This window comes from Balaenoptera acutorostrata, chromosome 10, assembly GCF_949987535.1.
Source record: "Balaenoptera acutorostrata chromosome 10, mBalAcu1.1, whole genome shotgun sequence".
Lineage (NCBI taxonomy): Eukaryota > Metazoa > Chordata > Mammalia > Artiodactyla > Balaenopteridae > Balaenoptera > Balaenoptera acutorostrata.
Genome location: NC_080073.1, coordinates 71,036,924 through 71,062,534, shown reverse-complemented (window position 1 = coordinate 71,062,534; position 25,611 = coordinate 71,036,924). Strand labels below are relative to the sequence as shown.

At 38.6% G+C, this 25,611-nt stretch overlaps 1 protein-coding gene across 1 annotated transcript; it reads left to right on the top strand.

Moving 5' to 3' along the window:
- The first annotated feature begins 1,558 nt into the window (after positions 1 to 1,558).
- GLO1 (glyoxalase I) lies at positions 1,559 to 21,053 on the top strand. The gene is made up of 6 exons (XM_007197926.2): positions 1,559 to 1,741; positions 13,910 to 13,992; positions 16,300 to 16,440; positions 17,300 to 17,367; positions 18,078 to 18,167; positions 20,823 to 21,053. Exons 1-6 carry the CDS (start codon positions 1,658 to 1,660, stop codon positions 20,909 to 20,911), a joined length of 555 nt encoding a protein of 184 aa, XP_007197988.1. The 5' UTR covers positions 1,559 to 1,657; the 3' UTR covers positions 20,912 to 21,053.
- Positions 21,054 to 25,611: the final 4,558 nt, after the last annotated feature.

The window sequence follows — 25,611 nt, the reverse complement described above, 5'->3', positions numbered from 1 at the left end:
GGGAAGTTCACCAGAGGGGTTAGAGGAAAAACACAGCTTGCGACGTCTTTTCAATAAAATGTTTCAGACAAATTTCTTTTGTCTGGGTTTCCTATGCAAAAATTCAGTGGTAATGCACAGTGTGTTGAGGGTTAGTGTATTGCCTCAATTCCTTGGTTTAGCAGCTTTAAGGTCTATCTCCATGTCCAAGTTCTGTAGTTGTAATACATTGAATTTTGACAAGATATCCCTCAATAAGTTAGCACCAGGTATGCACAAAATTTCTGTTGAAACTCTATGCTTCAGTTTGCGCAGGAACTCTCTTCTTATAAGAACAGCATCCCTCTTCTTTTGGGGAACTGCTTTGCCCCCTGATTCCAAGCAGGTTGTTCTAATCCAGGCTGTCAATCACTGTGCCCTGACCACAGGAGTAAGCACAGGTCCTAGTCTAGGCGAACAGAGGCTCCTCCCTGGATTTTATCAAAATTGGAATTCAGGGAAGAGGTTCACTCTCTCTCTGGTGAGAGGCTGAGAGCTCCAGGTTTCTAGACTAGTGGAGCAGTTATGTCTGACAAAATGAAGCTGAGATGAAGAAAGAAGCTGAGATGAAAGATGGAGACATCTTGGTGGTGGCCAGGTGCCTGGTGCTAGATGCCTGGTGCCAGATGCCTCCCTGCCCTGCTTCAGTTTGATTGGGTGAGCCAACAAATTCCCATTTTGCCCAACTCCCTGAAACCCAAATTCCTGACATCCATCCATCTTTCTGCTAATTTATATAGACCATCCTATTCACTTAAAAACACTGTCAAATCTCATTCCTCATTCATTTATTAATATAAAGTCCTTTCCTAAATTATGTTTACAGTGATCATGATCATTTAGTCTTTCAACAACAGGAAGTATTTATTGAGAATCTACTATGTGCCCGTCATCAAAGAACACAGTGATGACTAAGTTTTCTAATGAACACAACTAAAATATGTGCCTTAGCAAAATTAACGTAAAACTCACTGTAAGTTAGGGACATTTAGGTAAGCAGTGAAACCATAACTTAAATCTCGTTTGATCCTCACCAAAATCCTGCAAGGAAGCTCAGAGAAGGTTCATTAATTACTCCAAGCTTCTAGAGCTAATAAACAGTGGAACCAAAGCTTGAACCTAGGTTTCTGGCTAAGTCAGAGTTGTTTTAATTATCCTGTGCTGCTTAAAGTGAGAAAATAGTTTTGGATCCTTATAATTGAAAAATTATAACTCCCAAATCTCTTTCCATCAGATTCGTATTTCCTACCACGTTGCAGCCCTGAGGTATGGGTGGTTACTGAACTTTAACAGCTAAACAGAAACAAGATTAGGTCATCAAGCAACAGAGAGAAACGCGCTTTCAAGCTGGCAGGTTTGGATTTTTTTTTTTTAACCTCAAGGTGCCCTCCATCATACGCAAGGCACCTTGGGAATTGTAGTCTTGGGTGTAGAGCGCTGTGGCCGGAGGCGCTGACTCACTGGGACCCAATCAGCAGACAGCCAACTTGCTCTCCGCGCAGCAATTGGCTGGAATTCAGCGGCCGCCCACCCCGTGGTGCCGTCTCGCCGGCGCCGGTAAAGGGAGCTTCGTGGCCGGCCGAGTGAGGGTGGTTGCGGCGTTCCTGGGGACCTTCGTCCGCGATACAGCAGTGCGGCCATGGCAGAACCGCAGCCCGCGTCCGGCGGCCTTACCGACGAGGCCGCCCTCGGCTGCTGCTCCGACCCGGACCCCAGCACCAAGGTGGGCGCAGAACCTAATTCTCCAGAGTCGGGGCCCGCCCTGCGTGGCGCGACTGGGACCCCAGGAGGGAGCAGTCCCTCGGGCTCAGCCAGGCCTCGCTTGGGCTGGATGATTTCGAACTCTGGATTCGAACCCCATCCTACCACCACTGCAGCTCCGCCCGCCTTGGGCGGATCGGAGTGGGCTGGGAAGAGGGCCAGTGGTGTCCAGTGGGGGATCTGGAGAGGGTCCGTTTCTTCAAGTTGTTTGAAAGACTGCGATCCTGCTTGCTTTAACTTGCTTGATTTGGGACGGTAACAGGAAACCATGGCTAACCCAGGGTCAGAGCCCTTGTCTGTGGGTGTGCGTGTTCCCCAGGTCAATAGAGGTGGCGGGTAAGAAAAGAAGTTTCTGAACTCCAGTCTACGTTCGAAGCTCTACGGGCCAGCTTCTCCCAGCCGGGATCATTTTTCTATAACTGTCCTGGCTCCGCGTTTAACTCCTCCAAACCAATCTGATAGCTCCTGACTTTAGCCGCGCCCAGAATTTCCCTTTGGGTTGGCCTTTCCGGTTGCTCACTTATGCCCTCCCTGTGCTCGGTGGCCCCAGGAGAGAAGGCAGAATCATGGAGCTTAGATCCGAAGGGAATCTTGGAAATTCCTTCACTGACCCTCTCATTGCAGCTGAGACCCAGTAAGAGGAATGACCAGTTGCATATGAAGGCTCTCATCCCTCAGCTTGCTTAACATGTCTGTACTGAGAGTCACTGTAACTCACTCAGGTGTGGTGCCTCCGGGCGTTGTCAAGATCAGACAGGGCAGCCGCTCCGGGGGTTTACTCCAGTGTTCCAGTGTACTCATCGCTGTCAGAAAACGCCTTAGTATGTATTCATTTGACTGGGGAAGCTCTAAATTCCTTGAAGTTTGAGTATGTGCTTTGTACAGACCTCTAAGACCGGTCGGTGACTTTAGTCCCTCTTGCTCTTTGCCTTCAGGGTGAAGAGTCAGACACTTCTAATTGCTAAATCCTTTGACTAGCACCTGGTAGTACTTAGCTTAGGAAAAATGTTAGTCACTGCAAAATTAAGAGGGAAGAAGTAAATATATACATTTCCTCTCACACTTAATCTTATTTTTTATACTCTTAAATGTTAATACCTCGTTATTTCACATAATATAGAGTTATTCAGTGTAAATTAATTTCCCAGGTAACTGGGCATTTTATGTACTGGACTATTAAAAAAAAAAGATTTCAAGGAGAGCTTGATAAAATTGATTGAGTACAATTCTTTGCATTCTTAATTTACACCTTTTTTTTTTATTTGGCTGCGTTGTTGCACGCGGGCTTTCTCTTGTTGCCGAGAGTGGGGGCTACTCTTTGTTGTAGTGCATGGGCTTCTCATTGCAGTGGCTTCTCTTGTTGCGGAGCACGGGCTGTAGGCGTGCGAGCTTCAGTAGTTGTGGCTCGCCAGCTCTAGAGCAGAGGATCAGTAGTTGTGACTCACGGGCTTAGTTGCTCTGCGGCATGTGGGATCTTCCGGACCAGGGCTTGAACCCGTGTCCCCTGTATTGGCAGGCGGATTCTTAACCACTGCACCACCAGGGAAGTCCTACACACTCTTAATTTATGTCAATTTCTCTTGATTTGAAGTATTTTTTTTTTTTTTTTTTTGGCCACGCCATGTGGCATGCATGATCTTAGTTCCCTGACCAGGGATCAAACCTGTGCCCCTGCATTGAGAGCATGGAGTCTTAACCACTGGACCGCCAGGGAAGTCCCAGTAATTATTTTTTGAGATTAGTCGTTTTGCATCCTAGAAGCACCATATGGGGGACATAAAATGGAGTATGTAATAGCAGCTGGTATATATTGAGTGTGCCAGGCTCCAGTTTGTTATTTTAAGTACATTACTTAATTTAATCCTCACAACAACCCTGTGAGGAAGGCATAATTATTTCCATTTTATATATAAGTAGACAATGGCATAGAGGTGTTGAGTAATTTGCCTAGCGAGGAGCCCACACTCCCTATTGTGCTTCTAGAGTACTGACTACAGCAGTAATTTTGGAACTTGATATGAAGGAAAATAGAAAACCTAACTGAATTAATTCAGTCTGATCACTGATCATCTGCTATATGTAAAGAGCATGGTAGGTACCTTGGGGGACATTCAGATGAACAAGATGAAGTTCCTCCCTTCACCAAACATACACCAACTCTAACATAAGATAGAACTGGGATTATGTGCTTTTGAAATTATAAAGCACTGTGGGAGCGCAGAAAGTAGAGATTTTCAAAGGTGGCATCTGTGGTATGATGTATACACAGGGTATTTGGAGGCTGAAGACCTACGTTTGAATCCCCAATTCTGTCATTGGCTATAGTGATCTTAGCAGGGTATAAACAAAGCTGCTATAAAGATAAAATGTATCTATGACCTCTAAACTATGAAAAGCAATACAATTCAAGGTTGTATTTCAACTGTGGCTATCAGGGAATGCATCAAGCAGAAGGTGGGGGTGAGTCTAGGCCTTGAAAGATGGATGGGGTCCCGACATCACATGGGACATGGTTACATGGGAGGGCATTCTAGGTGGAGAAAACATCTGAGCAAAAATGTGGTGAGAAGGCAGAAAGATGCAATGTGGAGCATGTTCTGGAGAAATTAGTTACCTTGTTTTTGGTTCAAGTTCAAGTTATCTAAGTGGTGGAGCAGTGGTGGAGAAGACTAGAATGGTAGGTTGGAGCCAGATCATGGAGAGAGCTTAGAATGTTACTTCTAAGAAAATCGAAATTTATATAGTTAGTGGGGAATCACTGAGGGATTCAAATCATTCTGTCGAATAGATTGGAGGGATCCAAGCCTGGAGGTGATGAGAATACCTAAAAGGCTCTTCCAGAAAGTGAGAAAAGTGATGAGGGCCTGGTTTGGAAAGAAGAGAACAGCAGTGATAGAAAGTCAACTTGTTTGTTGATTATTTGCATCTTTGTCGTAAAGGCAGACCAAAGAATGTACAGCTGCACCACCTCCTGGGCTGTCTTACTTAGCTAACTTTCTTCAAAGGCGAAGTGCTTCTTTTCCCAAGTAGTGATCTCCTGAAATACATTCTTTTTACTGTCTCCATCAGTGTCCTTTGATAAAATTATTTGGAGTCCCTTCCCATCTGAGTGGTAAATGATGAGGTCAGGGAAAACTTTCAGTGTTGGTGACACTTAAGCTGGGTTTTACCAAATCAAAGGAAGTAGCTAGGTAGAGTTGCGGGCAGGGGTTGAGGGAAGAAAGAATGGCAAGGAAGGAAGAAGGACAATGGCCAGATGGATGAATGACTGTTCTCGGCAGAGAGAACTGTAGTATATATAAAAGCACAGTGACATCAGAGAGCTGATGCAGGGACCTACAGGTATATAATGAGACTGAAGTTGTAGGCAATAGGAGTTAAGGGGAAGGTACATAAAACAGTCATTGAGATGCTCAAAGAAAATATGAACATTCCCACTTGGTTCATTTGTTTTTCTCATCCTGTGAAGATTTCTGTTTGGTAAATATGTTTTTTTAAAATATATGTTTTATTAGTATATTTCTATGTGTATACAGTTAAAATATATATACATTTATGGTGGGGCATGCTCTTTTTTTTTAACTGATAAAGGTATGAAATCAAAACCATTTAAGATGACCAGTTTAGTGGAGTGGTAATAAAAGATGAAGTTAGAGAAGTATGTAGCAACTGTATGTGTTTGCTTTGGGGACTTTCTTCTAAAAGTTGTGAGGTACCACTGAAGGATTGATTTTTTTTTTTTAACATCTTTTTTTTAAAAAATAGATTTTATTTATTTATTTATTTATTTATTTATATTTGGCTGCGTTGGGTCTTCGTTGCTGTGCGCGGGCCCTCTCCAGCTGTGGCGAGCAGGGGCCACTCTTCGCCGTGGCACACGGGCCTCTCACTGTGGCGGCCTCTCCCGTTGTGGCTCCTGGGCTCCAGAGCGCAGGATCAGTAGTTGTGGTGCACGGGCCCGGCCGCTCCGTGGCATGTGGGATCTTCCCGAACCAGGGCTCGAACCTGTGTCCCCTGCATTGGCAGGCGTACTCTTAACCACTGAGCCACCAGAGAAGTGCCTGAAGGATTGATTTTTAACCCAGAAATGACACAGTTGGGTTTTTGTTATAGAAAGATCAGTCTGGTACCATTATAGGAAGATCACTCTGGATTGCATTTAGGTTAGCCTGCAAGAAGCAGAGAGACCAGGCAGGCTTTGACAGTCGTCTAGGCAGGAAGTAGTGAGGACATGAGCAAGGTAGTAGTGATCTTTGGAAACGCAAGGAGAAAGATTCCAGAGGGACTTGAGCAGTCAGGTTGATGGGACACTTGGATTGGATTACAGAGGGAGTGGCGAGGAAGGAATCTGAGAAGACTTCAGGGGTCTGACTTGGGCTGACACCCAAGTCAGATTCTAGAGGCATTCTAGAGGCATTCCCTGTTGGTGATGTAAGAGGGAGTATTTATTTGGGCTGTGATTAATTTGATATTTTGACTCAGGTGGAAATGTTGAGTAGACTGGATGGAGATGTAGAACCAGAGCTGAGGTTAGAGGTATGGGCTTCAAGATTGAAACTTCCCTTTTCTGAAGTTGGAAGGTGATAGAGGCAATGGAGATTTTGATTTTGATTCTGAGTAAGATTTAATATGTAAAGCTCCTTAGTAACAGTTCTAGAGAAATGAGTGTCTTCATCACTAGCAAGAGAATTTGAAAGGTAGAACACAAAGTCAAGCAACTTTTTTGCCACTGTTGTAGCTTTTTTTTTAAAATAAATTTATTTATTTATTAATTTATTTATTTTTGGCTGTGGTGGGTCTTCGTTGCTGTGCGCAGGCTTTCTCTAGGGACGGTGAGCGGGGCTACTCTTCATTGCGGTGCACAGGCTTCTCATTGCGGTGGCTTCTCTTGTTGCAGAGCACGGGCTCTAGGCGCGTGGGCTTCAGTAGTTGTGGCATGCAGGCTCAGCAGTTGTGGCTCGCAGTCTCTAGGGCGCAGGCTCAGTAGTTGTGGCGCATGGGCTTAGTTGCTCCGCGACATGTGGGATCTTCCCGGACCAGGGATCCAACCCGTATCCCCTGCATTGGCAGGCGGATTCTTAACCACTGCGCCACCAGGGAAGTCCCCAGCATAATTCTTAAAAACCCTATGATTTTCAGAATGGTAATGAGCATTGGCTTCAACTTCAAGTTATCAGCGTATTAGCTCCTAACGAGAGAATCAGCCTGTCTTTTGAAGCTTTGAAGGTATTGACTTCTCTCTAACTATGAAAGTCTAGGTGATATCTTCTTCTAATATAAGGCTATTTCATCCACATTGAAAATCTGTTGTTTAGTGTTGCCACCTTCATTCATTATCTTAGCTATTTGGATAACTTGCTGCAGCTTCTACATCAGCACTTGCAGCTTCACCTTGTATTTTTATGTTATGGAGCTGGCTTCTTTCCTTAAACCTCATGAACCAACCACTGCTAACTTCAAAATTTTCTTCTGCAGCTTCCTCACTTCTCACAGCCTTCTAGAATTGAAGAGAGTTAGGGCCTTGCTCTGGATCAGGCTTTGGCTTGAGGGAATGTTGTGGCTGGTTTGCTCTTCTATCCAGACCACTAAAACTTTCTCCATATCAGCAATAAGGCTGTTTTGCTTTCTTATCATTTGTGTGTTCACTGGAAGAGCATTTTTCATTTCCTTCAAGAACTTTTCCTCTGCTTTCACAATTTGGCTAACTGGTGCAAGAGGCCTAGCTTTCAGCCTGTCTCAGCATTTGACACACCTTACTCACTAAGCTTAATCATTTCTAGCATTTGATTTAAAGTGAGAGACATGCAACTCTTCCTTTCACCTGAACACTTAGAGGCCATTGTAGGGTTATTAATTGACCTAATTTCAATATTGTGTCTCAGGGAATAGAGAGATCCGAGGAGAGGGAGAGAGATGGGGCAATGGTCTATCAGTGGAGCAGTCAGAACACACACATTTATCAATTAAGTTTGTCATCTTATGTGGGCATGGTTCATGGCACCCCCAAACGATTACAATACTGTTATCAAAGATCACTGATCACATATCACCATAACAAATACAATGAAAAAGTCTGAAATATTGTGAGAATTACCAAAATGTGACACAGAGACATAAAGTGAGCAAATGCTCTTTGAAAAATGGCACTGACAGACTTGCTGGACACAGGATTGCCACAAACCTTCACTTTGTAAAAAAAAAAAACCAAAAAACAAAAAAAACAATACCTGTGAACTGCAACAAAGTGAAATGCAATAAAATGAGCTGTGCTTAGATAAAACAAAAACAGGAGGACTCTGAAAAGCAGAGAGAATGGCAGACTGGCTAGGGACCTTGAGACCCTAGGAATAACATGGCGGTATACACACACATACACACACACAGAAAAAAAAGCTATGCAAAGAGTGTATGCAAAAACACTATAGATAAATCAAAATGGAATTATAAAAAAAAATTCCAGTGACCCACAAGAAGGCAAAGATAAAAAGAAAGGACAAACAGAAAACAAAACAAAAATAAAATGGCCAATTTAAGCCCTAATATTTCAATAATTACATTAGATGTAAATATACCAATTAAGACAGATATTGGTGGAGTGGATTTAAAAGCATGCCCCAAGTTATCTATATGTGAGGTGATGGGTGTTAACTAAATTTGTGATAATCATTTCTCAACATATGTAAGTTGAAGTCGTGCTGTATACCTTAACCTTATATAATACTGTATGTCAATTATATCTTAATAAAACTGAAAGAAAAGTAAAAACATGCCCCACCTATATGCTGTCTACACGAAACTCACTTCAAATGTGATGACAGAGGCAACTAAAAGGATGGAAAAACATATATAAACATTAATCAAAAGAAAGCAGGAGTGGCTATATTGTTTCAAATGCAGTAGACTCTAGAGCAAAGACAGTTATCATAGAGAAGTACATAATATAATGATAAAAGGGTCCATTGACTAAGAAGACATAGCAATCCTAAATGTGTGTGCATCAAACAATAGAACTGCAAAAATATGTGAACCAAAGACTGATATATGGAAGGAAAAATAGACAAATCCACAGTTTTAGTTGGAGACTATGCTCCTCTCTCAACAATTGACTGAACTAGACAGAAAATTAGCAAGGATATAGACAAACTTAGCAACACCATCAATAAACAAGATCTAATCAAGATTTATAGAACATTCCAGCCAGTAACAGCTGAATACAGGCATACCTTGTTTTTATTGCACTTTGTAGATATTAGGTTTTTTTACAAATTGAAGGTTTGTTGCAACCGTGCATGAAACAAGTCTGTTGGTGCTATTTTTCCAACAGCATTTGCTTGATTCTCTCTGTCACATTTTAGTAATTCTTGCAATATTTCAAACTTCCACTATTATATTTGTTATGGTGATCTGTGATCAGTAACCTTTACAACTCACTGAAGGTTCACATGATGGTTAGCATTTTTTAGCAATAAAGTATTTTTAATTGAGGTATGTACATTTTTTTAGACATAGTAATATTGCACACTTAATAGACTACAGTAGAGAGTAAACATACATGCACTGGGAAACCAAAAAATTTGTGTGACTTTTTTTTTTTTTTCATATTTATTTATTTGGCTGTGCCGGGTCTTAATTGCGGCACATAGGATCTTCGTTGCAGCATGCGGGCTCCTTGAGTTGCGTCATGTGGGCTCTTAGTTGCAGCATGCAGAATCTAGTTCCCTGACCAGGGATTGAACCCCCTGCATTGGGAACACGGAGTCTTAACCACTGGACCACAAGTGAAGTCCCTGTGTGACTCTTTATTGTGATCTTTGCTTTGTTGCAGTGGTGGCAAACCCATGATATTACCGAGGTATGCCTGTACAGTTTTTTTTCAAATGCCCACAGAAGATATACCAAGGTAGACCATATCATGGGCCCTAAAACTAACTTCAACAAACTTGAAATAAATGAAATTATATAGAGTATGTTCAACCACAATAGAATCAAACTAGACATCAGTAGCAGAAACATAACAGGAAAATCTCTAAAAACTTGGAAACTAAATAACACATTTCTAAATAATCCATGGATCAAGAGGAAGTCTCAAGGGAAATTTTTAAAATTACATTGAACTGGATGAAAATGTAAAAAGCATCTCAGCTAAGACAGTGCTAAGAGGGAAATTTATAGTATTAAATGCATATATTAGAAAATAGGAAATGTCTTTTTTTTTTTTTAAAGGATTTTTTTTTCTTTTTTCTTTTTTTAAAGGATATTTATTTTACTTTTTTTTTTTTTTAGGAATTCCTTTATTTATTTATTTATTTATTTATTTTTGGCTGTGTTGGGTCTTCGTTTCTGTGCGAGGGCTTTCTCTAGTTGCGGCATGCGGGGGCCACTCTTCATCGCGGTGCGCGGGCCTCTCATTATCGCGGCCTCTCTTGTTGCGGAGCACAGGCTCCAGACGCGCAGGCTCAGTAGTTGTGGCTCACGGGCCTAATTGCTCCGCGGCATGTGGGATCTTCCCAGACCAGGGCTCGAACCCGTGTCCCCTGCATTGGCAGGCAGATTCTCAACCACTGCGCCACCAGGGAAGCCCAGGAAATGTCTTAAATCAAGAATTTGTTTCCTCCTCAAGAACCTAGAAAAAGAAGAGCAGAATAACCCAAAGCAAGCAGAAGGAAGGAAATAATAAAGAGCAGAAATCAATGAAATTTAAAACAAATTAGAAAAAAATCAGTGAAACAGCTGGTTCTTTGAAAAAAACCAACAGAATTAACAAACTTGTATCAAGACTGACAAGAAAAGAGAGAAGACACGAATTACCAATATCAGGAATGAAATAGGGGATACCACTACAGACTGCAGACAAGAGAAGGGTGATAAGGGAATACTGAAAACAATTCTGCATACATAAATTTGACAGTTTACATGAAATGGACCAATTCCTTGAAAAACACCAACTACCATAACTTACCCATATGAAATAAATAATTTGAATAGCTCTATAACATAAGGAAATTGAATTCATAATAATCTTTTTTAAAAAATATCTCCAGTTCCAGATGATTTCACTGGAGCATTCTTCCAAACATTAAGGAAGAATTAACATCAATTCTACACAATCCCTTCAAGAAAATTGAAGAGGAAGGAACACTTTTATTCATTTTATAAAGCTGTCATACTACCCTGATATCAAAACCAGGTGAAGACAGTACAAAAAAAAAAAAGCGATATTACAGACCAATATCTTTCATAAGTATGGATGTAAAAATCCTTAACAAAATATTAGCAAATAGAATTCAGTGGTATATAAAAAGAATCACATACCATGATCAAGTGGGGTTTACTCCAGGTATGCAAGGCTGGTTCAATATTTTAAAAAATCACAGTAACTCACCATATTAGGAGGCTAAAGAAGAAATATCACATGACAAAATTCAACACCATGATTTAAACACTTGTTTTTTCAGAAAAAATAGGAATGGGAGGGAACTTCCTCAACTTGATAAAGAGCATCTATGAAAAACTTAAGAGCTAACATTATACTAAATGGTGATGCTTTCTCCTTAATTTTGGGGAACAAGGCAAGTTTGCTCTCACCACTCTTATTTGATGTAGTGCTGGAAGTTCCAGCTGGTACAGTAAAGCAAAAAAGGAAATAACAGTCAGGCAGATTGGAAGAAAGAAATAAAACTGTCCCTATTTGCAGATGACATGATTGTCTACATAGGAATCTTAAGGAGTCTAAAAAACCTCGAACTAGTGAGTTCAGCAAGGTTGCAGAATACAAGATAAACATACAAAAATCAATTGGATTTCTATATATTAGCAAAGAACACATGAGCACTAAGATTAAAAATACAATACCATTTACAATTGCTCAACAAAATTAAATATCTAGGTATAAATCTATCAAACATGTACAGAATTTGTATGCTGAAAATTACACAGCATTGATAAAGGGAATCAAAATCTAAATAATGGAGAGACATACTGTGTTCATGATTGGAAGACTCAGCATAGCAAAGATGTTAATTCTCCACAAACTGGTATACATGTTTAACACAGTCCCTATCAAACCTTTTTTTTTTAGATATAGTCAAGGTTATTCTAAAATTTATGTGGAAGGCAAAGAGAGTAGAATAACTAAATCTTGAAAAGAATAGGGTGGAAGGAATCAGTCTACCTGATTTTAAGACTCACTATATAGCTGCAGTAATCATTACTCCATGGTATTGACAGAAAGATAGACATAGATCAGTGGAAAAGAGTAGAGAACCCAGAAATAGACTCACACTAATAAACCCAACAGATTTTTCACAGAGATGCAAAAGCAATTCAGTGGAGAAAGGACAGATTTTTCAACAAATGGTGCTGGAGCAATTGGCCATCCATAGGTAAAAAATGAAGCTTTACCTGAGTTCACATCTTATACCAGAAAATCCATTTAAGAGGTGCTCAAAGGGACCTTGACTTTGACCCTTTGGTTCACTCCCTGCTCCACTTTTTATAGTTTTGTCAGATTTACATTGTAGGCACATAGTACATGTACTAGAAGTATCCCTGATTGTACCTTTAAAATTTTCTCACAGTAGTTTTAAATTAATTAGATTTGGAGATTGCCCACCCTGACCCTCACAAAAGACTGATTATTTCTATCATTCTTCCTTTTTATAAGGCAAAGGAGCAAATCTTTGTTACCTTGTAATCATCCCAGAAAACCCAAAGATAGTTTGAGCATAAAAGACATCTTTTATTATTCTGAATTTAGAGCATAATAAGTGAAAGACAAAGTTAAGAACTGTCTCATGAGACATCAACTTAAGTCTTTTTTAAATGCAAGATATATTTATTTCAAACAATATTTTAGAACCATAGCAATAAACAGTGATTTTTAGAAACTTTTAAAGAAAGGAACTTTTTTCCAAGATCATTAAAGTGTTTATCAAAAGTAGCAGAGGTATTCTGTTACAGAGAGTTAGCAGAATATTTTGGTGATAAAAAGAAAACTGTTATCTGAGCATAGAATAACTTGATCATTTTATAAAAAGCAAGCCCTGCTTGTTTTTTTATATCGTCCAAATAATACTTTGGCAACAAAGGATTTACACACCTCTATTTTTTATGAATAACTCCACTAACATTGAATATACTTTTAATCTTTTTGCCATGTATAGACTCCTTTTTAAAAGTTAAAAATGGTTTTAGAGTTTATATTATTTTTGTGTTTTCTTAGAAGTAATCTATCATGTTAAGTCTTCTCAGTCAGAAAAATGGTGTCTCTTTCCATTTTTTAAACTATTTTTTCCAGCTTTATTGAGATAAAATTGACATATAACATTGTATGTCATATATCATGGGCATGTCCAAGTGCTTCTAAAGCAGCATTTTAAATGTCTTCATACATTCTGTTATGCCTGTGTCATAATTTATCTATTTCTTCATTGTTAGAGGTAGTTTAGCAAGGTGGTTGAAAGCAAGGACTTTGGAACCAAACTGTTTGGACTGAAGTTTTTTCTCTGCCACTTACTTTCTCAGCAGTAAAATGGGGATGGTATGATACTTATCTCATAGAGTAGTTGTGAAGATTATATAAGTTAATTTCTGTAAATCATTTAGAACAGTGTCTGGACCGTAGTTACTGTGTAAATGTTGTGGTGAATGTCTTTATACATAAATCTTTGTCCAAGTTTCTAATTATTTCCTTAGATAGATTTTTAGAAGGGCAACATTTTGATCAATGAGTATGAACTCTTTAAGACTCTTCAGATCCAAATTGCTTCTTAGAAAGATTGTAGGATAGGTATAGGGATAGGATAGGATAAGGATAGGGATAGGATAAACAGGGTTGTTGAACTTGTTTTACAGCACTTGGCACAGAAAAGAAAAAACAAACAAACAAACAAACAAACAAACAAAAGAACTCTGTGACTAAGGTACCTGGATTTGAGCATAGCCTTTATGGACTGAACACAGGTATTTAATAATAATAAAGCCATGATGGACTGAGGGGGACAAAATTTCTTTCTTCTTAAACAGTGTGTTACAATGGTGGACTGTTGGTATTTTGTTACAGTAAGCAAAGTTAGTGTTGGTAGCAAGTAGTAAAAGTTAAAGGTGTTTAATATATACTGTTTCCCTTTAGGATTTTCTCTTGCAGCAGACCATGCTGCGAATTAAGGATCCTAAGAAGTCGTTGGATTTTTATACTAGAATTCTTGGAATGACGTAAGTAAACTGTTTATTGGTGCCTATAATGTTTAAATACATAGCTTTGCAAATACAGGGAATGTTTTCAGATCCATTGTAAAATGGATTCAAGTTTGCTTCAAAGGTCACAAAAGTCCTTTTGGCCAGGAGTCTGGGACTAGGCTTGACTGACCAGGGCTTCTGTCAGGTTCCTCTCCTCTATCCCAGCCAGGCTCACTGGGCAACATGACACCAATACTTGCATTTTCTTTGACTCCCTTCTTTCTAAAAGCTGCCAGTTAAATCCTTAATGTGTCCAGACTGTTTTGATGTTATGGCCACTTTTAGCTTCTTGTTTACTTCAGAAAAGATATAGCTATTAAGACACAATACTTAGAAAACGAATGAGTTTTAGGTAAACTCATTCATTTTCTAAGTTTTAGGTAAACTGGCCCATCTATTCCATTTTTATAGGATGTGTTCTCTTTTGCTGAATAGGTAATATTCACTGATCTTATAATCTTTAAGACATATTTATTTTTCTTGATTTGTTTCCCTAAATAACATGAGGGTTTTTATTTGTTTTTGGTAATATAGATACATAAAGAATAAAACGATCTTTAATTTACTGCCTAGATAACCTCCGTTGACATTGAGAGAAAACTTCAAGTAATACAGTATATGTCTATGTTAGAAAATCTGACCAATTCTGAGAAATACAAAGTGAAAAGTGACAGCTTCCCTCCCCCAGTCCTTCTCTTCAAAGATAACTGCTGTTAACAGTTTCCTATAATTCTTTCCAGAAAAAGTAGTTTTGCATGTATTTATGACATATTTAAAGGGCAGAATGAAACCAGATTTACCGAACACGTGCTATATGCCAGGCACTTTATATCTCATTTTGTTGTCTTCACAGTAGGTTTATGAGATAGCTTATATCCCTATTTAACATGGAAGGAAGAGACCAAAGCTTAAAGACATTAACTTAATGACCCCAGATTCCACAGTGGGCATATGGCAGAGCTGGAATTTGAATCCAGGTTTGATCGACTCCAATGTTGACCTTGTTTTTAAAGAGCCCCCAACTAGGGTACAACTGCTGAGCTGAGAAAAGCAAGTTAAAACAGGTTCAAGTGTTCCAGTTCCCATCCGATTGGTCCGTCTGCTTTGGTAGGTGCAGAGATAGTTTTCAGAATTGGAGTATTTGAGGTGTTTGATACGTCATTATAAACATGTTAGAGTAAATCTTATTTGTGATGAGTCAGTGCCTAGCTCTTAGTGGGCCAAGGCATATTACATGACAGTAATAAGTAAAAGATTTGGAACAGAACTCTAGAAACTTTCCATTTGCTACGCTGCAACGATTCCCTCTTGTTGATTTTGAATGAGGTCATGTTTGAGCATTTAATCCTCCACAATCTAAAGAAAATTGTATTGTGTGTATCCTCATTCTACCCTACTCCTTGCAAAATAATCTTACACTCTTTAAACTGAGTTTAGAGGCCACGACTTCAATGAATCTTCCTCAGAACCTCAGGACGAGTAATTCATCACACACTCTCATGATCAGTCTCTCCTTTTCCACTACTCTTTCCCCTCAACCTGCAAAAAACCTTAAGTCTTCTCTATTCTAGGATAATTCTTGCCCTCTGCTCTCTTGCTGTCCTTCCTGTCATCATGACCATCTGTACAGGTAGAGCACCACTCTTTCACTTGCTCACCTCCCATTCTCCAGCTTCTGCTGTCGCATGCTGCTGAAACTGCCCTCACAGGACCTTTCCATATCTGCTCACCTCTTCTCAGACTTAATCCTGTCTGACCTTTCTGCAGTATTTGATTCTGTAACCACTTTATTGTTGCCATTCATGTCTTTTGTGATATTAATATGTCCTTCTCTCTTAACACCTATCCTCAGTTTCCTAGGAGTTTTGGCATAGTAAGAACTCAATAAATTTATTTTTCTTTAACTCAGTGCCGTATAGCTGAAAGAACAATAAGGTGTGATGTGTTCTATTTTACACTAAAAATAAATAAAATTTTCTTTTGAAGATACCTTTTGCCATTTATAAGCAAGTACCATAAATCCAACTAAATTTCATTATATTTGAAGAATTGATGAATTACAAAAGTTTCCGTTTTTAAAAAAATTTTATTTCACTGATATATACAGATGAATAAATTTTTTTAAATGACTTTTTTTTACTGATCTTCCTTGCTTTTTCTATTAAAATAGCCTCACCATGTACAGCTCTTATTCTTAGTAGAACTTGAATATTGTTATGTTGATTTTAGTATGAATCAGCTTTTCCTATTGTTAATTGATTCAGACTTGTTGTTTAATTTCAGATTACTCCAAAAATTAGATTTTCCCACTATGAAATTTTCACTCTATTTTTTGGCTTATGAGGATAAAAATGACATCCCAAAAGATAAAGATGAAAGAGTAGCATGGGCATTCTCCAGAAAAGCTACACTTGAACTGACACAGTGAGTATGAGTTTTTATTTTTTTTATATACTCTACATTTTTTTGAAGCTTATTTTTTTTAAACTTTTTTTCCTTTCTTATCAGCTTAATTCAAACCAGGTCTACCTAATCACTTTCAACTTGTAACAATATGTTTGAGTATTTTATATGGATCTTATGGTCTTTGTATTGTTCTTGTGGCATAGGTAGGGCAAGTGAGATCATTTGCCTTTTAAATAGAGAATATAAGACTGAAATGGCAAGATATTTGTCAAACGGTAGCTAAGGAATGTTTAGGTACTATAAGTAAGGTCTTCATAGTTTCAGCATTTTTGTTGAAATTGGCATTCCCCTTCTTTCTTTTTTATTCTTTATGTTGTTTCTGTGCACCTGCTAAAAAATACCAAAAGAGCATTTGTTTCAGGGTGTGTGATTTAATGTGTCTCCTGATTCAAAACAGCCCTGGAATCAGAAAGACCTAGACATGAGTCTTGGCTCTGACAATAGCTCTGCAACCCTAAACAAGTTATATCACCTCCCTAAGTGGCAGTCTCATTTACAAAATGGAGATACTCAGATCTAGCCCTTGGAGCTGTTCTGAGGACTTAAGGAAATATAAAGTACTTAGCACAAGAAATGATAGTTGCTATTATTATAATTATTGTTCTTATCCAGATGCCTGGTTTTATTGTCTCCTTAGTCATTCTTTGCCGATTTGCTGTTTCTGTAGTTGAAAACTTAATATTTACAGTAACAGAGATTAGACCAAGTATATTAAGTAGCATATATACATGGAAAGATTTCAAAGATTGTTGCAGCTTTCTTTTCAGAATATCTGTTCTCCAGGTCACTTGTAATTATGTTTTCCCTCCTTTTGTAGCAATTGGGGCACTGAAGATGATGAGACCCAGAGTTACCACAGTGGCAATTCAGACCCTCGGGGATTTGGTATGTTTGCCTATTTGTGTGTAATAAACATGGATTTGTGTGATTTTTCCATTGTGTACCTATTTATGATTGTAAGCAATCTAAAACATTAAGTATAATCAATTTGTTAGGAGTATGGTTATTTTTATTTTCCACAAATAATTTTATTTAGGAGTTGTTTAATTTCATCATCTCAGTCTAAACTTTTTACATTTACTCTCTCACAATGATTTTTTCAGTCTCAGTATTATATTTCCAGTAGATGTTTTAATTTAAGAAACAAAAAACCAAAAATCATGGTTAATAATAATCCTGATTTCTGCCAGCATACACTTCTGCCTTGATCTAAAATCTCTCAATCAAAACAACAGTATTACCAATTTAAATTGGCTGCTATGTAGTCAGTATCAATAATAAGCCTATTAAGCATGAGTAAATGGTTACTCTTTTGTGTTGTAGGTTATTCTTAACAGATCAAACTATTTATGAGCCAGTATTGGGCTATGTTAAATAATTTATAATTCAGAGCAACTAATTAATTTATTATACCCAGCCAGTTAGATTCTTGTTCTTTAATATATTATAGGTTTTGAACCAACTTGATTCAGTCTGTTTTCAGATGCCTTATGTTTTGAAATAAACTAGTTTTGGAAGACACTTGTGGCACATGGGTACCCTGTTGTAATTTTTCCTTCTTTCTCTCTGCCTTGTTTTGGGGGTGGTTACCTAAGGTCACATTGGAATTGCTGTTCCTGATGTTCACGGTGCTTGTAAAAGATTTGAAGAACTGGGAGTCAAATTTGTGAAGAAACCTGATGATGGTGAGTCTGCTACTTGTTTTCTTCAGGCCTCTGTTTAGTTATATAACATTTACTAAGCACCCACAGAGGGTACTGTTGTAGTAAAATCCTTTTGGTTGCAAGTAACTTGGAATTCTACTCCAGCCAGCTTAAGGAAAGAAGGGAAATGATTGGAAGAATACCTAGTTATCTCAGGGAACTGAAAGGCAGCACCTAGGGTGGCTTCACATGAGACTAGTCACAGGATCTAGAGAGTTATCAAGGACCTAGGCTCTCTCTCCACCCCTTGACCCTACCATTCTCTCAGTGACCACCAGCTTTCACTCTCTCGGGTGTATCTAACCACCCAAAAAAGTAAGTTCCTTAAAGTCTGTTTCATCTGCTGTTAATGTAACTACACCAAGTCTCTTCAGTTAATAATTTCCTGATTTTTTTTCATCCTTTTTCAACCTTTGTGTGTCCTTCAGTTTTAGGTATATCGCTTGACATAGTATATATCTGGATTTTGTTGGATTTACATGTATTATAATTATTTTATTTAGATCTGTTTTTGCCACCATAATTTATTATTTAATTTGCATTTGAAATATTTCACTGTTTCATTTCAATCCTTTTTTTTTTTTCAATTAGGAGATTTGATATCCAAATATCCTCCTCCCTAGTAAGGAAAGAACTTGCTCCCCTCTACCTCCATTATGTTACTATTACTCAGGCTGGGATATTATTGATTTATTTTTCCTTTTTCTTTGGCTTTGTCTTTTTTTTTTAAGATAATAAATATATCAAGGTATATATTTTTTCTCCATAGATCTCTTGCAGCATCTTTCAGATTTTTCTGTCCCTTTATTAAGTACCTCAACCAAAACTGTTTTTAAAGGGTTTGTGAGGCAAAACTCTTGAAGCTCTGTATGTCCCAGAACCATGCCTTTATACATATGAATGACAGTTTTGTTGACTATAAAATCTTAGGTTTATTTTCCTTCAGTCTTGAAAGTGCAACTATATTGTCTTATTTTTCCCATCCACTGTTGCTGCTGAAAAATGTGATTTGTGTTCCTTCGTATAGTTTCTTCTGTTTTGTTCTAGAGGCTTTTTATATTTGTTATTTCTTTGTCCTTGCCTTCCTTCTGGGAGATTTCTTCAAACTGGCATACCAGTTAGCTAATTTTTCCTCAGATGTATCTGTTCTTATATTTATCTTCTGTATTCTCATCTATTATGTTATTAATTTCAGCTATTATCATTTTGATACTGAATTTTTGCTGGGCTCCCTTAATATTTTCTTGTTCTTGTTTCATATTGGTCATATTGAATATTCCTCATTGCTTTTACATGTTTTAATAGTTCTTGGTCCCTATTGATCTAATATTTGTTCTTCTGTTTGAATGTATAATCCATTGTTTGTTTTATAGTTATATTCCTCAAATTCTCATTATTTTGGTCTCAGAGGTTTTTTGTTTGTTTTTTTTTGAAACTGAAACCAGTAGCTATTCCAAACATCAGGCAGTGTGAATGGGGGAAGGCCAGACCTCAGTCCTTAAAAACCCAGATGATCTCAGGGAGATGTGCTGAGCAGAGAGAGAAAATAAGAGTTAAACAAATACTTCACATTCTGTAGTCAGATCCTTTTCCCCCCTTTGTCCCTGATGGAGTAGTAGTATTAGTAGGAGACACTTCTGGGATTGTCTTTCCCTCATCCTGGTTGTGGGGAAAGTGAAACCTCTGGGAGATCAGTTGGTACCCACCTGTCTTTCTGCCCTTATCTACTCCCGAGGACATTCGAACCAGTAGTTTCAACCCCCCACCCTGTGGGAGTAGGTGCTAATGCCCAAGGCACTGGGAGAAGCAAGAGCCAAACTAACAAAACTCCTGTTTATTCTCCCACAGCCATGATGGACTGCCTTGTGCTCCAGCCAAAAGTATCCCCTTCCACACAAAGGAGGTTAAAACAGTCACTACCCCACCCCCACCATTCCTCTCCCCAACTATCACGTCAGGGGCATTGTACTTTTTTTTTTTTTTTTTCCTATTTTTTTAATCTGTGTTCCTCTGGGGTTGATCTTGAAGAAAGGAGCCAGAGATAGGAGTCAAACTACTTCAGCATCTTGGTACCAAAATAAATTTCCGAGGTCACATTTTTCCATTTAAGCAAAGAATTCTACTACTAGACCTACTAACCTCTCAATCCCAGTTTTGAATTCCTGGGAGAAAGAATCTGATTGGCAGAGCTTGGGTTACATAGAATAGTGTATGACCTAAGCATCTGGGTCCTTTGGCTGTGTAGATAAGCCATGCTACCTCCTCCCTTGAGCACCTATCTATTTCCTTTATCCTCTTTAAAATAAGACAGTTTCTTTAACTACTCAACTAGTAGCATGAAGTGATACTGTGCAGGTGAAATAAATACCTGATACTTACAAGATGCAGCCAGTCCCACAGTTTATTTCAGGAGAGCTGGTTTACAGCTATGTGGAGAAGATAAAATATGTCATTCTGAAAATCGTGCATCTGGGCAACACCGACAATAGAATTTTTTGAAGTTAAAACTATAAACAAAACAATGTAATTAACTAAAATGCAAATTAAAATTTGAATTAATAAAAAATGTATTTTAAATTTTTAAGGTTTTTTTTTTTTTTAAGTCTTTTCAGTAATGAAAATCATTTTGTTTTACAGGTAAAATGAAAGGCCTGGCATTTATTCAAGATCCTGATGGCTACTGGATTGAAATTTTGAATCCTAACAAAATGATAACTATTATTTAGTTCTGTGAGAATGTTGCTTTGAGATTTCAGTGAAGACATTGTGGAAGGTAAAAAAGGAGACAATGTGATTCAAGATATTCAGTTAACAGAAGCATCTAGGACTGATGGATTATTGTCTCAATTAAAATTATTCTTAAGTCCATTTCCCTTTCCTATCTCAGCTATGTTTTTCACCTAACTGTTCAGTCATTCTAGTTTTAAAGTAGTGCTTTGTCTTATGTCCTTGAATGTAGTTGTATAACTACTTTTTTAGGCAATAATTAGAACAATTCCCTTCAGAGGCTGCATTTGCCTTCTATCTTCTGAAGAGATACAAGTCTACAAGTCTGCCTTTGAATCATCATTTTCAAAAAAAAAAAACCACTTAATATGTTTTTGTTGTGATTACCTTCTGGGGTTTCAGTTCCTCAGAAGTAACTTCAGAATGGGAAGTAAAGAACCCCGAACAAAAATGAAGCTTCATGTATATTTCAAATAGTATAAAGTTTATTTTACAAAAGAAAAGTTACTCTTGGGAGAAATTCAGAATTATGCTGACAAGGATGTGGATAGAAAAACTAATTTCTTCTTCTTTACAAAGTACTTTGAAAGTTGAAGGACTAACCTCTTTATTTTGGGATGGGGAAGAGGATGGGAATATTACATACTGGGTATGCAGACACGGACTAGGCTGTCACATACTTTATCTCCCTTAATCCTCCACAGTATGCTGTGAGATAGAAAGTAGGCTGGACATGCAAAATAACTTTAATGAATCCAAGGCAATATAAATAGGCTAAGGACTCAAGATCTCATCATCATTTTTAGTATTTAGATTATATCTCAAAAATTAGTACCTTGGGGCTTCCCTGGTGGCGCAGTGGTTGAGAATCCGCCTGCCAATGCAGGGGACACAGGTTCAAGCCCTGGTTCGGGAAGATCCTACATGCCACAGAGCAACTAAGCCTGTGTGCCACAGCTACTGAGCCTGTGCTCTAGAACCCGTGAGTCACAACTACTGAAGCCTGCATGCCTAGAGGCACGTGCTCCGCAACAAGAGAAGCCACCGCAATGAGAAACCCGCACACTGCAACAAAGAGTAGCCCCCGCTCACCACAACTAGAGAAAGCCCGCGTGCAGCAACAGAGACCCAATGCAGCCAAAAATAAAATAAATAAAATAAATAAATTTTAAAAAAAATTAGGACCTCACAATACCTCCTTCCCTAGTGTTCTTTGTAAAAACTTTCAAAGAGTTTGAGCATTGTCCTCTCAGCTTTCAAGCCCGAGTACCACGGTGAGGAAGAAGCAGTGGAGGAAGTCTGGAGTGTGCGGCTGCTCTGGGGATGCCTGGTTGTCCCTGTGCAACTGGTGCTTGTGTTACTTGTGAAGAGCCCCTACCCCAAGGTCTTCCAGATGCCAGTAATCGTTTAGGATAAATTATGTTCAGTGATAACAACTTAGTTATCAGAAATCAGCTCAGTGGTCTTCCCTGGTGGCACAGTGGTTGAGAGTCTGTCTGCCAATGCCGAGGACACGGGTTTGGGCCCTGGTCTGGGAGGATCCCACATGCCGCGGAGCAACTGGGCCCGTGAGCCGCAGTTGCTGGGCCTGCGCGTCTGGAGCCTGTGCTCCGCGGCGGGAGAGGCCGCGATAGTGAGAGGCCTGCGATGGTGGGGGGCCCGCGCACCGCGGTGAAGAGTGGCCCCCGCTTGCCACGGCTGGAGAGGGCCCTCGCACAGAGGCAAAGACCCAACACAGCCATGGATGGATGAATAAAAAAAAAAAAAAAAAAACCAAACTGATTTTGAAAATCTCTTATGGCACAGATAATAAGAACATCCAGTTTGTGGTTTAACTACATTTGGATTTTTTGTGGACTCTAGTGGAAGACCTTTGGATAGGCCTTGCCTACTGTGCTTACACTGCTAGAAGCACTTTCATTTCCTTTTTGGATGGAATGGATTTATGTGAGCAGTTCAAACAAATAGCAGTACTTATAGACTGAAGTAAAATAAAATTTTAGAAAAGACTGTTTGTTTAATTTGTAAACTTCTATCCAGCATGTTCTTTCTTTTAAAAAAAAAAATCTGCCCTTGGGGAGTACTGCAAGGATTTTTGAAGGGGCTTGCAGACTCATTGAGAACTGGGAATAGTTGTAATTCTATACATCAGGCAAAGCACATAGTTTCTATGGATAAGGAAGGGTCAGGAAGATGAGAAGAGGAAAGTAAATGGATAAAGGATTTTGGTAGAAAAAGTGCAGAGAAGAAGAAAAGACAAATATCAAAAATTAGTTGTGGAAACCAGTGCTGGTACATTTTGGGTACTAGCATTACCAAGTGGGAGGGTTATTAGATTCATAAATTTAGTCATTTAAACCTTTTTTCCTCAGAAAGAAGCCTTCTCTACTTGCTAAGTAAAACTTGCCAAAAGATAGCCCTTGCTACTCTTTAAATCTGATCCCTGTATGCATTGAAAAAATATGTATTGTGTCACTGGGCCTTGCTAGGGATTAGAACAATTCACTTCTAAATTAATTTATCTGAGCAGTGGTGACATGAAAGTGTGAATTAGAGCACAAGAAGTTTTTATTGGACAGCCAGACTGTATAGCTTACTGTCAATGTAAAATAAATCAGTTGCTCATGAACCCTACATGAGACTCTCAGTTATAATACATATGGTCTGAATAGGAGCTGATGACTGTGAGAGAATCGCTACAGCTTCCCCATATAGCATTCTGACCAGTATTGCGTACAGTGTATATAAATATTCCTTGGCAACACAACTGCTTGTGAAGAGGGTTATATCAGTAAAGATGCATGCTGCTGACAATAAGAAAAGACCTAACTCTATCAGATGTAACAAGCACTTCAGAGGTTCTGGAATGAGTTGATAGAGGGTTCAGAACTATCAGGCACCCTGGTTTCCTTCCATCTTTGCCAAACTGTCATTCTCAGCAGTGGTTTGGGGGGCTAATAATACCTGTGATCAAAAACGCCTACTATGAGGACTTCCCTGGTGGCGCAGTGGTTAAGAATACGCCTGCCAATGCAGGGGACACGGGTTCGAGCCCTGGTCCAGAAAGATCCCACATGCCGCGGAGCAACTAAGCTCACTGCAACTAGAGAAAGCCCGTGTACAGCAACGGAGACCCAATGCAGCCAAAAATTAATTAATTAATTTAAAAAAAAACCGCCTACTATAATTCCAGGTGTCATTGTACAAACAATGTCCAGTGAAAGAAAACCTGTTGTTCCTTTTGTGTGTTTAATGAGTGTAAACCTTTCTCAAAGCTCATCAGCAGAATTCTCCTTATGTCTCAAACCAGAATTGGGTCACTCGCCTGCCTCTAATCATTGACAAAGGGACTGAGACCGCTCTGACTTAGATCATATTTACTGCAGTTACCTACATGAGGGTAGACACTGCATCCAAATCGAAACTGCCAGAATGGAGGAGCAAATAAGGGCTTCTGAAAAGGCGAAACAGAAACTGCAAAAGGGTGAAATTAAATATTGAGAACTTAGTGGGTGCAAGGGTGCTGTAAGAAATCAGAAGACATTTCCTGCCCTCAAAGAACTTGTTCTGAGATTGTGGTTCTCAACTATATCAGACTTAGCAAACCCTCCTTACTATAACATGGGAACGTTTATAACATCTATCACACCCACTATCGTAAAACAATTCATATATAACTTACCTATATACACAGTTTCAAAAAGGATCAGTCCAATGCCTTTATTGTAATAAAAAGAAATAAATCAATTTTTAATAAAATATGCATTTCAATATGTAAATGCCCAGATACTGCTACACTAGAAAACAATGAAGTAGTCAGGTGCTTTCTCTTATATATGGAAGAAGTAAAACTGTTCAATAGCATACTGATAACTCTATTTGGTATTTTAAAATAGAGACTAAATTCATGATTCCTGAAGAGCTAAATGTTACAACTTTATTTACTTATTTATTTTTTTGGCCACACCACGTGGCATAGGGAAATCTTAGTTCCCCAACCAGGGATCAAACCCATGGCCCCTGCAGTGCCCTCGGAGTCTTAACCACTGAACCGCAGGGAAGTACCAGTGTTACAACTTTAAATGCATACTGATAACAGTGTGTTTTATTGGTCACTCAAAGGAATTGAATGATGTTACTGTTGGAAACATCATTTTCCGAAATGGTGATCAATTCTCATGGAGGTTTTGAATAAAAGAATAATATTCCTTCTGTTTATAGGGTAGTTTTGTCCCTAGTGAATATTAAAATTATACATACAAATAAGTAAAATGGAAGTTCTAGGCTCAGAAGATAAAAGCAGGTGTTATAATTTTTTAATTGACATAACATTGTGTAAGTTTAAGGTGTGCGGTATGTTGATTTGATACCACCATAGGGTTAGTAACACCTCTATCATGTCACATAATAATTCTTTATTGTGATGGGAATAATTAAGATCTAGTCTCTTAGCCTAGAAATCAACTACAAGAAAAAAAACTGCAAAAAACACAAACCTGGAGACTAAACAATATGCTACTCAATAACCAGTGGGTCACTGAAGAAATCAAAGAGGAAATTTAAAAATATCTGGTGACAAATGAAAATGGAAACACAATGATCCAAAATCTATGGGTTACAGCAAAAGCAGTTCTAAGAGGGAAGTTTATGGTTATACAGGCCTACCTCAGGAAATAAGAAATCTCAATCTAACCTTACA